The sequence below is a fragment of the Macaca thibetana genome, chromosome 3 (genome assembly GCF_024542745.1).
Source record: "Macaca thibetana thibetana isolate TM-01 chromosome 3, ASM2454274v1, whole genome shotgun sequence".
Taxonomy (NCBI): domain Eukaryota; kingdom Metazoa; phylum Chordata; class Mammalia; order Primates; family Cercopithecidae; genus Macaca; species Macaca thibetana.
The window spans coordinates 106,284,771-106,298,758 of record NC_065580.1 but is presented as its reverse complement, the minus strand read 5'-3'; the positions used below and the strand labels follow the sequence as shown (position 1 = coordinate 106,298,758).

Sequence of the window (13,988 nt, the reverse complement as noted above, 5' to 3'; positions counted from 1 at the left end):
GTAGCAGTTTGACTCTCTTAAATTTTCCCCCTCACTTCTCACTTTGAGAATGACCTTCTTGTTATTCCATGATTTCCAACTATTATCCATATTTATGTTACTACCTTTCTTTACACAGCTAAAGAGATTCTTCTGTTTTGGGAAAGTAGGGGTATGAAAATGAATGGATATCAACTTCAGACAGACATCTAAAACCGAAGGTTAAAGAGAGTACATTGTAAAGGCGTAGAGAAGCAAGAGACAGAAGTGGGAAATGCAGAGTGAGGTAGGGAGAGGAAGGAGTGTGTCTCAACATGAAAACACTGAGGATCATTTTGATGCCCCTTCTGTTCCTTGTCTACTAACATCTCTAGTCCTATTACACTTTTTCTTCACGATTTCCTCTCTGCTGCTGCTTTTCTAATTCATTAGTAAGAGATCCTCTTTACTAGTCCTGGTCCTCTAATCAGGATGGCCTCAATGTCTTGCTCCCATAGGCTTTCCTTCTCTTTCAGCAGGTGTGCAAGACACAATTTAGGGATTTCTTTTTCTCACCTGGTGGGAAGATAGGTTTTGTTCACTGTGTTCCAGTACATAAAATGTGGCCTACTCACCAGCTATCAGGATGTGCACCTTTTAAACATTCAAATTCTAGCTTTTGACTCAAAAACTAGCCTTCCCTTATATAGTTTTCACAAGTTCTTCACATTAAGAAAAAAGAGCCTCTTCTATTTCACTTTCCATAGTTATTTCAGTAATAAACCTCAACACAAAGTATAATGATAAAGTAAAGAGACTAATTTTCCTATGTATCCCTAAACAAATTATTTCGTAACTTGCTCATGACTTCAAAACCTTGGAGAAAGAATCATCTACATGTAGTGCTTACTTCACTGCTAGACTGAATATAGAAATTTAAATTAGCTATATTTATAGAAGGCAAAAAGCAAATCTGTCCAATTCTTACTTACGGAAAGAAAATCTTAAGCTATTTCCATCATTGCTTGCACTTACCTTATCAACATATTTCTTAGGATTGTAAAATCACAATGTTCACCATTTTCAACTGTAAGAAAAAAATAGACCACATTTATTATATTTCCACTAAACCTAGTCTCTTCAAAAAATATTTCACAGGAACTTGGGGCGTAAAACAAGGAGAGGAAATGCAAAACAGATCAATTTTTTTGAGATTTAACACTAACACAGTACTAATGTAAGGGCATGACAGAGAAGTGTACTTTATTATTGTCTTATCGTAGTTTCATCCTCAGAAATAGATATGTAAATCTAACAAATGAGCTCTCCAGAAACAACTTTGAAATTTTGAAAGGGGAAATAATGTATTTTCTTATTATTGGTAAAAAATATATTTATTCTATAATACATTTAAAAAATTCAGTGGGGTGAGTGAAGGGAGAATCACTTTAGAAAAAATCTTAAGGTAAGCAAAATGAAAAAGGGAGCCAAGAACTTTAAGGTTCTTTACTTTTATTTTTAAAGAATGTATCAGAAATAGGAATATTACTTGGGAGTAGACGGGTAAACTACAAGAGAGACGCAAATCAGTTTCTCCAGTGCCTATGTTTAAGGGATATGTAAGTTCTAAAGCCTCAGCTCAGCAATTGAAAGTTGCCTGGGCATGATGGAGCCAGCTGGGAACAAGGTACAGGGGTCACTAATAGGAAAATTGCCAATAAGGACAGTAACTTGAAACAATATCCTAAAAATTAAAGAACTGTTCAAAATAAACCAGGGGCAGTGGTGTGTGCTTATGGTGACGTGATGTGGGAGGAGCATAACGTGGGAGGATCACTTTGAGCTCAGGAGTTTGAGGCCAGTTGGGCAACATAGCAAGCCCTCGTCTCTTAAAAAAAAAAAAAAAACAAAGTTCAAAAATAATAGCAACAAACAGATAAAACAATCATGTCTCAAATTTTGGTTTCAGCTTACTGTAATACAGAAGATTAAATATCAGATTAAACCAATACAATAAACCTATTGCCAAGAGGAAGGACTTCTGAGGTTTGGTGTTATAACTAAGATTTTATTGGTATTTAAAACTCCTTACTTAACAACCTCAATAATTTAAGATAGCAAGTTAAAAAACAAAACAAAAAACTCCTTACAAAACTAGTAAAGAGGATCTCTTATTAATGAAAACTTTTTTACTCTAAATATGCAGTATCAAAAAGGGCAACTTTTACACTGAGGAAAGACTGTGAAAGTTTTAACTGGGCTTACAAATTTCTTCAATCATTCTTGAGGGTCCATGACCATCTGACATTCTGATAAAAGTGACTGGCCTTCTCTCCAAAATGTTGGATTCCAGGAGGTTCATTAGATTCCCTGGGAGCAAACTTTGGGCCCCAGGTAAAGAACCCCTGAATTTTAGGTATGTTTTCAAATAAGAAAACAGAAATAATCTTAATGATGAGACAGGAATGCCAGTCAGGGACAGCCAAGGAGGGGCAAGTTGAGTACCTCTTATTTTAAATGCTTGGGACCAGAAGTGTTTTGCATTTTTTTGGAATTTTGGAATATCTGTGTCATACTTACTGGTCGAGCATCCTTAATCCAAAAATCCAAAATTCAGAATGCTCCAGTGAGTGCTTCCTTTGAGCAGCATGTCAGTGCTCAAAACGTTTTAGATTTCTTTCTTTCTTTTTTTTCCTTTGAGACGGAGTTTCACTCTTGTTGCCCAGGCTGGAGTACAATGGCATGCTCTCAGTTTACTGCAACCTCCGTCTCCTGGGTTCAAGTGATTCTCCTGCCTCAGCCTCCCGAGTAGCTGGGATTACAGGCACACGCCACCATGTCCGGCTAATTTTTGTATTTTTAGTAGAGACGGGGTATCTCTGTGTTGGTCAGGCTGGCCTCGAACTCCCGACCTCAGGTGATCCACCCGCCTCAGCATCCCAAAGTGCTGGGATTACAGGCGTGAGCCACCACACCTGGCCAACGTTTTAGATTTCCAAGCAATTCACATTTTGAATATTCTAGAATGTTCAACCTATACTACAACTTTAGGACTGAACACATACTTGCCTGACTCAGTAGGATACAGGTTTGAAAAATATCAGCGTATTTAAGGGAAAATGAGACTGCAAGAACCTGAAATCAGCACTATCCTTGAAAATCTAGACTATATCAATACAATATGCATATTGTACTACTTACTATAAATACAAATTTTTAATCAGTTTTGAGATCTTACAGAAAGTCATTCACTGAAGAAAATCTTACCTTCAGCAACACCCCAAGGATACTGCCTTCCTCTGACCCTTTTGCCATTAACTTCAATGATAGTATTACTACCTACCACAGCAAGAGGTAAACGGTCCTAGAAAACAAAGTATTCTTGTTCAAATACATCTCTGTAGTCCTCACAAATTCAAGAATAAAGAAAGTTACATTACTCAACAGATTAGCCAAAAAAAAAAAAAAATTACTTTTGATAGTTTCTGTATTAGTTTTTAAGGCCATTTAACAAATATTTGGTAAACTGCCATCACATGGTATTACCACCAAGGTAAACAATAAATAAAATTAAATTTTCTCTTTAATGTTAAGAATATTCAAGCATATACTTGGTCAAATTATTTACTAAAAATCACTACAGAAAGTTGTCTCATACTTGGGGGGGATAAAAGGTAAAAAATACATTGGCATTTGGGGAAAAAAAAGTGGGCTAATGACTAGCCTGCATACTTGATCACAAACCAACTACAACAGTACCTAAAGCAGGTAATAGTCTATTTGCTAAGCTCTAACTTTTGAACTTCAAATCCTGGCGACTGGATTTGTATTCATCTATGTATAGCCCTTCACAATTTTGTGGCTCCCGGAAATATCTAAGCAGCTATTTTATACAACTGCAGAAATTCTTCACTGGCGATGTATAACAATTTCATTATTCCAAGATATTTGCCTACATAATGCCATTATTCAGTACACCATTTTTAGGGCCAAACTATGTAGAAAATCATGAGATAAAATACAGAAAATATGTTGTTACTTTTTGGTTGGTTTTTATTATTTTTAATTGAAACATAATTGTACATATTTGTGGGGTACAGTATGGTATTCTGATACCTGTATACAAATATGTAATGATCGAATCAGGGTAATTAGCATATTTGTCAACACAAACTTATTTTTCTGTATTGGGAACACTCATAATCCTCTCTTCTAGCTATCTGAAAATATAGACTAACTTACTGTTAACTACAGTCACCCTACAATGCTACAGAACGCTAGAACTTATTCCTCCTATCTAGCTGTAATTTTGGTTGGCTTTTATACAGACAAAATAAATACATTTTTGTCTGGCAATTAAAACATAACAGAATGAATTCTCTCCTTTCTCATCACTTGTTTTTTAAGAGGGAAAAAAATTACATAATATGAAAGCCACTTAATTAAAAACAATTTGAAATAAGAATTGTGTTATTTGCCTTGGTAGTTTATACAATTCCTTATTAGATACACTAGCTAATCTTCAAAGTTAACTATAAAGTTGAATTCAACATTAAATCTCCCTAGGCATTTTGTAAGCCAACTACTTAAAACACTAATACTTTTGATCTTTCCTGCAGATGCTGTAGTATGTTTTTAAGGCCTCAGATTACTTTAGTGTATGTACAGGGATGAACCTACCTTTATCTTTTTAACAAGTTTATTTTCTTCTTCATCATCTGTTTCTGGAAATTCATATATTTTAATTTTATGTTCTTGGATTTCTTTCATTATCTAAAATGGAAGAAGTAGTCAGCAAAAGAGCACCATACATAATTAGTATGTTAGTCTTATGTTTATTACATGCTTCTTAGATTCCTATAAGGGTCCTTGGTTCCAGATCCTTTACTGTTTTTAATGATGCAAAGTTGTAATCTAAAAGTACTATGCTAGTCTTTTTTTTTTTTTAACTGTAAAGTTGATATATAAATACCAAATCCAATTACTTCAGAAGTGTTAAAGTCATATAGCTATCATATCAAAAGAGTTCCAAAAAAGATGTAAAACTCCAGAAAGGGATTTCTCTGATTGATTTCCACAGTAATGACCTTAGGTCATTTATTTACAATGACTGAGATTCTTCCTTTAGACACAAACTCCCAAGTATCTTATTTAGTTGAATAAACAGGGCTAAACTCACCTAAAATTTTTAGTAGAATCTGGCAAAAGTAAGGTAAAACTAAGTACAGCACTGCTCCCTGCACATTCATCAGAAAAATTCTTGCATGTACATGTATATACACACAAACTGAGGAGCAACAGGTATAAGATTAGGGAAGGACACAAGGAGAAAACACACCTTAGAAATTAAGAAGCTCAAGAATTAATAAGGAAAATGAAGAAAACTAAAGAAGACAACTTATTAATAACATCAGTCAAATTAAATTATCATGTCCAAAATCACGCCAAATTCTAAACAGAATACAGACATCCAAATAATTTTCAACTACCTATCCTTATTTGAACCCATAACAAACCAATGGCTAATATACTAAACCTATCTTCCCTACCTATACTTATATTTTGGTGCAATTTTCATGGCAAAGGTTCCCAGCAGTTATAAAAGGACCCTGAACAAACTATGTTACATGGTTACTCTACTAGACAGAAGTAAACAGAAGTAAAATTGTCACTGAAAGAAAATAAGACCATGCATCTTTTACAATTAGGGTATGTACCTAAATTAAAAAAAAAAGAATAAACGAGGAATTGCAAATACATGATGAAGAGAAAAACGAATAATAGTAGCTAGCACTAAAAGCAATGGTTTTAGTCAGAGGTTGTATATTAAAATGACCTCAGTACAACCACCAGAATGTGACCAATTTGAAAGAAGAGGTCACTTCATATTCATCTTTTTTATCAGTAAAAATCCAAATCGAAATACATAATAAACGAAGAGAAATGCATTATATACTAGTATTTGAAACTTAGAAACAGCACATTACAAAATAAAAATGGGAATGGGTAAGTGTAAAACAGAAAAATACTAGATACAGTAAAAACAATGTACTAAAACTTTCTGAAAATTAGTATGAATTTAGCACAACTTCAAAGTAAATTTTAACAGGCTTTTTATAACAGGTTTCAAGGTATTCTGAAATTCATATTGAAAAAGGTGAAAAACAAAATATTCTGTTACAGTAGGACTATATGGACAACAGAGATAATTACAATCTATTTTTAAATGTTATACAAAGTGCTGTGGTTTAAACAATATACTACTGGCCAAAAATAAAGACTACTGCAATAGAGAAAGGTTCCAGAATTGACCCTATATTTCATAAAATGTAATATATAATGAACAAGACACAAATTAGAAATATGTGTGACTGTGTAACTCAGTATTATTGAGACAACTAGACATGAGTCTAGAAAAACAGTTTAGTGGTCTTCCAGCTAGCTTATACAGCATGAGACTCTTAATTTTAGGGTCATAGGTTTGAACAATAACTTAAACTATAAATATCCCATAAAGTGCACTGAAAACAAAATTAGGATATAAGCAGCAAAAGAGAAAACAGAAAAAATATTGTGAAAATGAGAGAGAACTAAATACTCAGAATAAAAAGAACCCATATCAATAAATACGGGTAATACCAGGTACTACTGGTCAAAAAGACAAAGGATTTGAACAGATGTTTACAAAAAGGGGGAAAAAACAGCTTTGTTTTTAAAATGTTCAGCCTTTCTGGAAAGTAAAAGGAAAAGACAAAGAAATGATTAGGTACCACTTCATTCCAAAAAAGTTTTCAAAGTAAAAATAACAATGCTGGCAAAGTCACAGTGAACCAGATGTAGACTTTAGAAAACAAATTTGTTTTATTGGGAAAGCACCATGACAAAATGGGGAGTGGGGAGATAAAGACCCATAAAAAACAATCATAGCCTTTGAAAGAATAATCCTCTTCCTGGGAATTCATTCTAAAAAAATAATTCGAGGGGAGGGGAGGAGAGGGGAGGGGAAGGGAGAGGAAAGGATAATTCTAAAGAGTATGGGGAGAAATTGTGTGGGGGTATTATTAAAGAACACTTAAAACAGTCATATTTAAAAACTGACAAAGGCAGAAGATTCAAGAGTTATTTTTAATACAGTATAATTGACAATACAGTAAAGCAGTAAGAGGAATGGATTGCAATACATTATACTAAAAATAGTAAAAACTGCAAATTATGAGAATGGTATAAGAAACCTGGGTTAACCCATCCTGCTCACCTGTTTTTTAAACTGTTGGCATTCCTCTGGTGTGAGTGTGTCTGCTTTGGCAATAAGTGGGATGATATTCACTTTTTCATGCAAACGCTTCATAAACTCAATATCCAATGGTTTAAGTCTGAAATACACAGTATTTAATATGACTGAATTCATCAGTTTGGGAGAACAAGATTCTTCACATCCCCAGTGCTAGTTAAATACAATGTAACTACTTTACTTACTTATCAGAAACACTCTGAAGATGTATTAGGCCAGCAAAAGTTAGGTAGAACAGGACTTCAAGAAGCATTGGAGTGGCTAAGGCTTTGACTCCTGCCCTTGAACCCTGGTCACAGGGTTTTGGCCCTAAAGAGGAATTGGAAAAACCAGAAAGGCTCCTAATAGAATGTCCTAGAATTATCTCTATATTTATTACTCAAAATTTACAAGGTTTTAAAATTTTATTTTTTTATTTAATTTTTTAAGACGGGGTCTCACGCTGTTGCTCTGGGTGGAGTGCAGTGGTATAATCTCAGCTCACTGTAACCCACCTCCCAGGCTCAGGAGATCCTCCCACCTCAGCCTCCTGAGTAGCTGGGACTACAGGTGCACACCACCATGCCTGACTAATTTTTGTATTTTTTGTAGACACAAGGTCTCACCAGGTTGCCCAAGCTGGAGGATTTTTTAAAAATGAAAAATGGTAGCCCTCTTTCAACTCCACATTCAGTTCTTGCCACCAACTATCTTTCTCTGACAAGATGCTCACAAGATAATCTTCAACATCCCTTTTATTCATTACAATCTGGCTGCTACCTCCAGTTTGCCTCCGTACTTTCAAGAAGATGACTAAATACTTCTATCATGGTGCTTACCATTACTTATTCTCTCACAAGCTCCTCTTCTTCCTTACGATACTTTTCAGGATCCTCTTAGTAAGCTAGTCCCTTAAGAGGTACATTCTTTAGAATTTCATACCAGGCTTTCCTCTTCTTACTCTACATTCAGTACAATTATTATGACTACAATAGATTTCAATTATCTTCAATTGGTCAACTGACTTCCAAATCTTCATATACAGCTCATATCTCACTGTTAAGTTCCAGATTTGTGTTTACCCAGTGGATATGATACCTGGGTGTTCCATGGGCTCCTTAAAATCAAAAGCTCATCTGAACCCCCATTTTCCCTCTTCTATGCTTCCTATCTCAGTGAATGGCACTACAATCTTCCCAATTACTCAAGTGTGAAACCTAGGATTCCTCCCCTCCTCTAATCCTATTCCCATATATATAGTATGTGTATAGACATGTGTATGTGTGTGCGTGTATGTGTATGTATATATGTATGTACGTATGTATATCTCCATTTCCATTACTTTAGGCCACCAAGACCTTTGGAATGAATAACTATACTACAAACCATCCATACTGAAGTCAGAGTGGTCTTTCTAAATCCAAATCTTATTGAGTTATGACCTGACCAAAAATCTTATTAAAGGCCAGATTCCTTAACTAGAACGGCCTACAAAGCTTATGAAGACATAGACTCTCAAGCTAACCTCAACTCTTAGCATGCCTGGCCTTTCTTTTGCCTCCTACTTCCAATGAGCCAGCCTTTTTGAATTTCTTACAATTCCTTGAAAGCACCATACTTTGACATCTGGCCGCAGGCTACTACCTTGGCTGGAACACCCTCCATTCTCATCCTTCTTCTCCTTGGCCTCGCTAATTCCTATTCATCCTTTAGGACACTGGCTTACAATCCAATTTCCACTGGGAATCCTTCTCTAACCTAAGACTAGGCATATTTCTATGTGGTCACAACACTTAATATGCTGTACAGTAACTGCCTGCCTACATACAGATGGTTCCTCACTACGGTTCCACTTAACAATTTTTCAACTTTCTGATAGTGTGCAAGCAATACACATAGAATAGAAACCATACAACCATTGTTTTTTTCACTGTCAGTACAGTATTCAATAAATTACATGAGATATTCAACACATTATTACAAAATAGGTTTTATGTTAGATTTTGCCCAAATGTAGGCTACTCTATAATGTTTAGTAGGCAAGGTGTATTAAACGTATCTTCAACTTATGATGGGTTTATGTTACCCTGTCCCAAGTCGAGGAGCATCGGTATTTGTTTCTCCTGTCTTCTCACTGAAATACCCTCTACAGTAAGGGCCTTATCTCAATTCATCTGTATCCTCAGCACCCAGCAGGGTATCTAACACTCGAGAAGGTGCCCAAATATTTGTTGACAAAAAAAGTAAGCTGCTGTGATTTTCCTTATGTCCTTTAGTAATTCTAAATGCAAACCAAAGTCCTCAAATCTAGAATATACCGTGGACTAAAATTCAATGTTTCACAAGAATAAATGAAGATACTAGAAATATTTTGCAAAGGACTACCATTCTAAAGTACTATTCCTTAACTTTTATAAAAACATGAGAAAAAAATGAAATAAAGGTCTCATTCTGTTAATAATTTTATAAACTAATATTGACTAATAATTGAATTGACTGACATTTTAAAATGAAGAAACAGAAACATATATATTAAAATTGGGGGGATTAGGGCCCTAAGACTAATAAGATAGTCCAGTCCTTTTACTAACAAAGATTACTGTATATACTTTCCTGTGGTAGTAAGGGCTGAGAGGCAGAAAAACAGAGACAGTGAGGGGGAGAAAGCAAACATGGAGAATTAAGATAGCTGCCTCCTATTCTAATTCTCCTTGTCTTAAATCCCCTGAAAATTGACACTGGCATTCAGAGAATAGGGAGCACAATGAAAAAAGTGTGTAGATGGAATAACACTGTTTATATGATCTGTAAACTGTGTTCTTGCCTCACTAGTGTTAACTAAAAGAACCTATCCATTTTTATTTATGTTTTTGACAGGGTCTTGCTCTGTCACCCAGGCTGGAGTGCAGTGGTGCAGTCATAGCTCACCAGAGCCTCACTTCCACTTTGACTCCTGAGTAGCTAGGACTAAAGGAGTGCACCCCCATGCCCAACTAATTTTTTGTTTGTTTGTTTGTTTTTTAGTTTCATTCTTATTGCCCAGTCTGGAGTACAGTGGCACAATCTTGGCTCACTGCAACCTCTGCGTCTCAGGTTCAAGCAATTCTCCTGCCTCAGCCTCCTAAGTAGCTGGGATTACAGGCATCCACCACCAAGCCCGGCTAATTTTTGCATTTTTAGTAGAGACGAGGTTTCACCATGTTGGCCAGGCTGGTCTTGAACTCCTGACCTCAGGTGATCCACCTGCCTCAGCCTCTCAAAGTGCTAGGATTACAGGCGTGAGTCACTGTGCCCAGCCCCAACAGATTTTTTAATTTTTTGTAGAGATGGGATCTCACCATGTTGCCTAGTCTGTGGCCTCAAGCAATCCTACTGCCTTGGTCCCCAAAGTGCTGGGATTACAGGCATAAGCCACTGTATCTGGCCTGAACCTATCCATTTTTTAAAAAAATTTAAGTTTTGCTTATTTTCATTAATCATTACATAAAACACTAAATATAAATGCCATGAAATATTCAATCTCAGATTTCTAAATTGTTATGGTTTTTCAATTTATACTCATGACAAATTTAAATTGCCACAACCTTATTAAGCTATTATGTCAGATACAAGCCTGCTTATTAATCCAGTGACAAAAAAGCAGAGTTCAGTTAATCTAAAATTGTAATAAATCTTAAGGGCATTTAATATAAAGTATTAAAATCCACATAAAAAGATTTTGTATTTAAACACAAAACAATGCTTGCTGAATATTTATTATAATATCCCAACTTTCAGAGAGAAAGATATTTAAAAATAAACATGACGAGGAAATTAGGGAAGTCAACTTCTTAAATATAACCAAAGGGTCAAAGAACATTTAAGTCAGTTTAAAAATTAAACTTTAGGAAAAAAGGTAAACCTTGTAAAAGTCCCATTAAATTTCAGAAGCCTACAAAATGTCAGCAACAGAAAACATTTAGTTCACATGTATATTACATTCTGGTTGAATTTCTTCCTCTGTCCATTTAGTTTTATATTGGCTGGTGTCTTCACCAACAAATTTAGTTTTCAAATCTTGTTTTTAAGAAATAGAAAATCCTTTATCATTTCTAGAATATAAGCCCATACTAAAGAGAAAAGACTATTCAATCTCAAAGTCTACAGCATAATAAACAAGTACAGGGCAAATGACAAATTTTTTTGTATGTATGTATGTATGTATGTATTTATGTATGTATTTATGTATGTATGTGTAAGAGAAAAAATCCTTCTGTATAAAACTCACTGGATGACACCAATTTTTCTAAAAGTGGTAATCAAAGCTAGAAGGATAAAACACCATTTTAAAATTCATGTTCCAAGTCAGTTTTTTATTTTAATAACAATTAAAAAATACTGAACAATGCACATGAGGCAATAATAGCTGAAATCACAAATTAGCCATGCATGCAGTTCATACGTGGTAGAGGGAGGTAGGAGGCACTGAAAGTACACTGTTGGACCCATTTATAATTACTGTAAAAACAAATCCCTCTAAAAAGGGAACCTAGGGACTACCCAGACAAGATGGAAAGGCTCTGATTCATCTATTAGAGTGCATGGAATTTCAGTCTGTAGTGAGCAGGATATCTGGAACTCTATACTCCTTGTCTTAAATCCCCTGAAAATTGACACTGGCATTCAGAGAATAGGGAGCCATATTCCTTCACTTAATCCACAATATCATGTACCAATGGGCAAAACTTTGCTCCATTTCTAAAAATAAACTGAGAAATTGTTCAAAGGTATATTTTTATATATAGGAAATAGCAATTTTAAACATCTTACTCCTTGTGACAAGAAACGGCACAAAGCTACTACATATCACTTGAATATAAAAATGTATTCTTTTTAAAAAACTCTCATTTCCCATGCAATTTTAAGAAATAAAATTTTCCCCAAGGGGATCGGAGGAATGTAATTTCATGAGAATTACTCAACTTGGACAGAGTCCAGAAGATCTAAAATAATAAAATTGGTTATAAGCTGACAAATTTTATTGACTTAACTGCAAGTTAAGATTTCACTCTGCTGGCTTACATGAAGAGGCCCTGACAAGTTAAATGAGAATGATTTAAAAATATAAATTCAAGTAGCTACACAAATACTCATAAAAGGTTATACAGTGTATTGTACTTTTGAGATTACTTTTTTTGAGCCTAAGTCAAAGAGTCAGTTTAGTGATTTAAATATGTAAACTGAGAACACTGTAAAAGAATATTAGACATAAAAGAAGAAACATTTTTACCCCACTGCAATCTGACAGTGCAAAAATATAAGTATGTAATTAAGGCTCCCTTATCCATTGAGAGTGATAATGGGCACTGACCTATCTTTAAAAAAATAAAAGAGAACAAGAAGCCAAAAATAGAAGAGAAAGGTATACTTGAAGGAATTGGTTTACACTACTGTAATGTGAGTGTTAGACAACTTAATGCTATTTAGCCTGATGCTACTACAGTTCTTTTGGTGGAGAGATGGTGGAGTTACAATCATCAGATGGCCGAATTATACATGCTGAGTTACTTATCCAAAGGAAAAGACTGAGGAAGAATAACTGGAAAAATGTGCAGTTGTCAACGACACATATGTACTCAAAACGACAGGGGAATTACAAAGAACAAAAAAAGGGAGTACAGGCTAACTATAACAAACAGAACAATCAGATCAGGTTAAAGTCTAGATTCTTAGGTCTTAAACCCTAATAAAAGCTTAGTAATAACAATATGATACCTAAACAACATGTCTATGACAGTTAAAGTGAAACAGAAGCCAAATAGATTAATTGTAGAAAGAAATGGCACAAGGAAACACTGGCATGCAAGTGTTTTTGATAACCATCTCTTATGAGACATATAATAAATAGCATCTTTGGATTTATTCTGAATATATCTAACCGGTATGGCTGCTTCTCTTTATTGGTAGTTCAATGAGTAGCAGAGTGGTTAACATGAAAGCTAAATTTGCCACATTGAGACCTCAAACCATGATGGCAATACTTTATTTCCATGAAGAAGGGAAAATCCTTATGAATGAAAAACTAAGGAGTAAAATCACTGTTAGCTTATATAGGATTTAAAAAGGCTTTCAACTAAGACATTTCTACATGAAATTTAGTACTTCATAATGGGTATAGTTGTATGTACTTCACAAACTTAAAGATTACTAAAATATGCACATAAAGGTAACAGTAAGCAACAACAAAAAAAGAAGGAATTAGAAGTATCAAGGTACTGACCCATGTCCTGAAGGAGCAATGAAGTATAAACAACATTGCACCCTGTTATCAGGCATCTGACGTCTGTTCACTCGTGATTCTGCATTTAAGTAGTCCTCAAATTTACTATCAATGTAGTCGATAACAGGCTGCCAGCTATAGAATGCAAATAAACAAACAAGTTGCAATTCTACATATGAATTAACGGATGACTGTTAAAGGACAATAATCAGTATTTTCAAATGGGCAAAATGAATTTACCAGTAGAAGGTATGTCAAATTATTCCATATAAAGATTCAAAAATAGAAATTATGTTGAATAAATCTTTATTATTTTAAAACTTTCCAAGTGAAAGAAAATAAACTATTTATTGTCAAAACACAGCTAAATTATTAGCATATTTTTGCACTAATAAGTGTATTAATAACACACTTCATAATATGAAAACAATTATATTCAGTTTTAAATTTCAAATGAGATTACTTTAAATAATAAAAAAACTTCATGATGAACTTATGAGT

At 34.5% G+C, this 13,988-nt stretch overlaps 1 protein-coding gene and 1 long non-coding RNA gene across 3 annotated transcripts in view; both read right to left on the bottom strand.

Annotated features, from left to right (window-relative positions):
- SEPTIN7 (septin 7) overlaps window positions 1-13,988 on the bottom strand; it is a 105,170-nt gene that overhangs the window by 18,543 nt on the left and 72,639 nt on the right. For both annotated transcript variants that reach the window (XM_050785488.1, XM_050785489.1), the window contains exons 4-8: window positions 13,488-13,622; window positions 7,214-7,331; window positions 4,639-4,731; window positions 3,226-3,322; window positions 994-1,045 (exon numbers count right to left, since the gene is read on the bottom strand). In XM_050785488.1, the coding sequence (XP_050641445.1) occupies window positions 994-1,045; window positions 3,226-3,322; window positions 4,639-4,731; window positions 7,214-7,331; window positions 13,488-13,622 (495 nt within the window). The remainder of the gene's footprint in view (window positions 1-993; window positions 1,046-3,225; window positions 3,323-4,638; window positions 4,732-7,213; window positions 7,332-13,487; window positions 13,623-13,988) is intronic.
- On the bottom strand, window positions 10,874-13,481 carry LOC126951424 (uncharacterized). Its single transcript, XR_007724464.1, has 2 exons — window positions 11,885-13,481; window positions 10,874-11,845 (listed from the first exon to the last, which is right to left on the bottom strand). It is a non-coding gene; the product is annotated as an uncharacterized LOC126951424 (long non-coding RNA).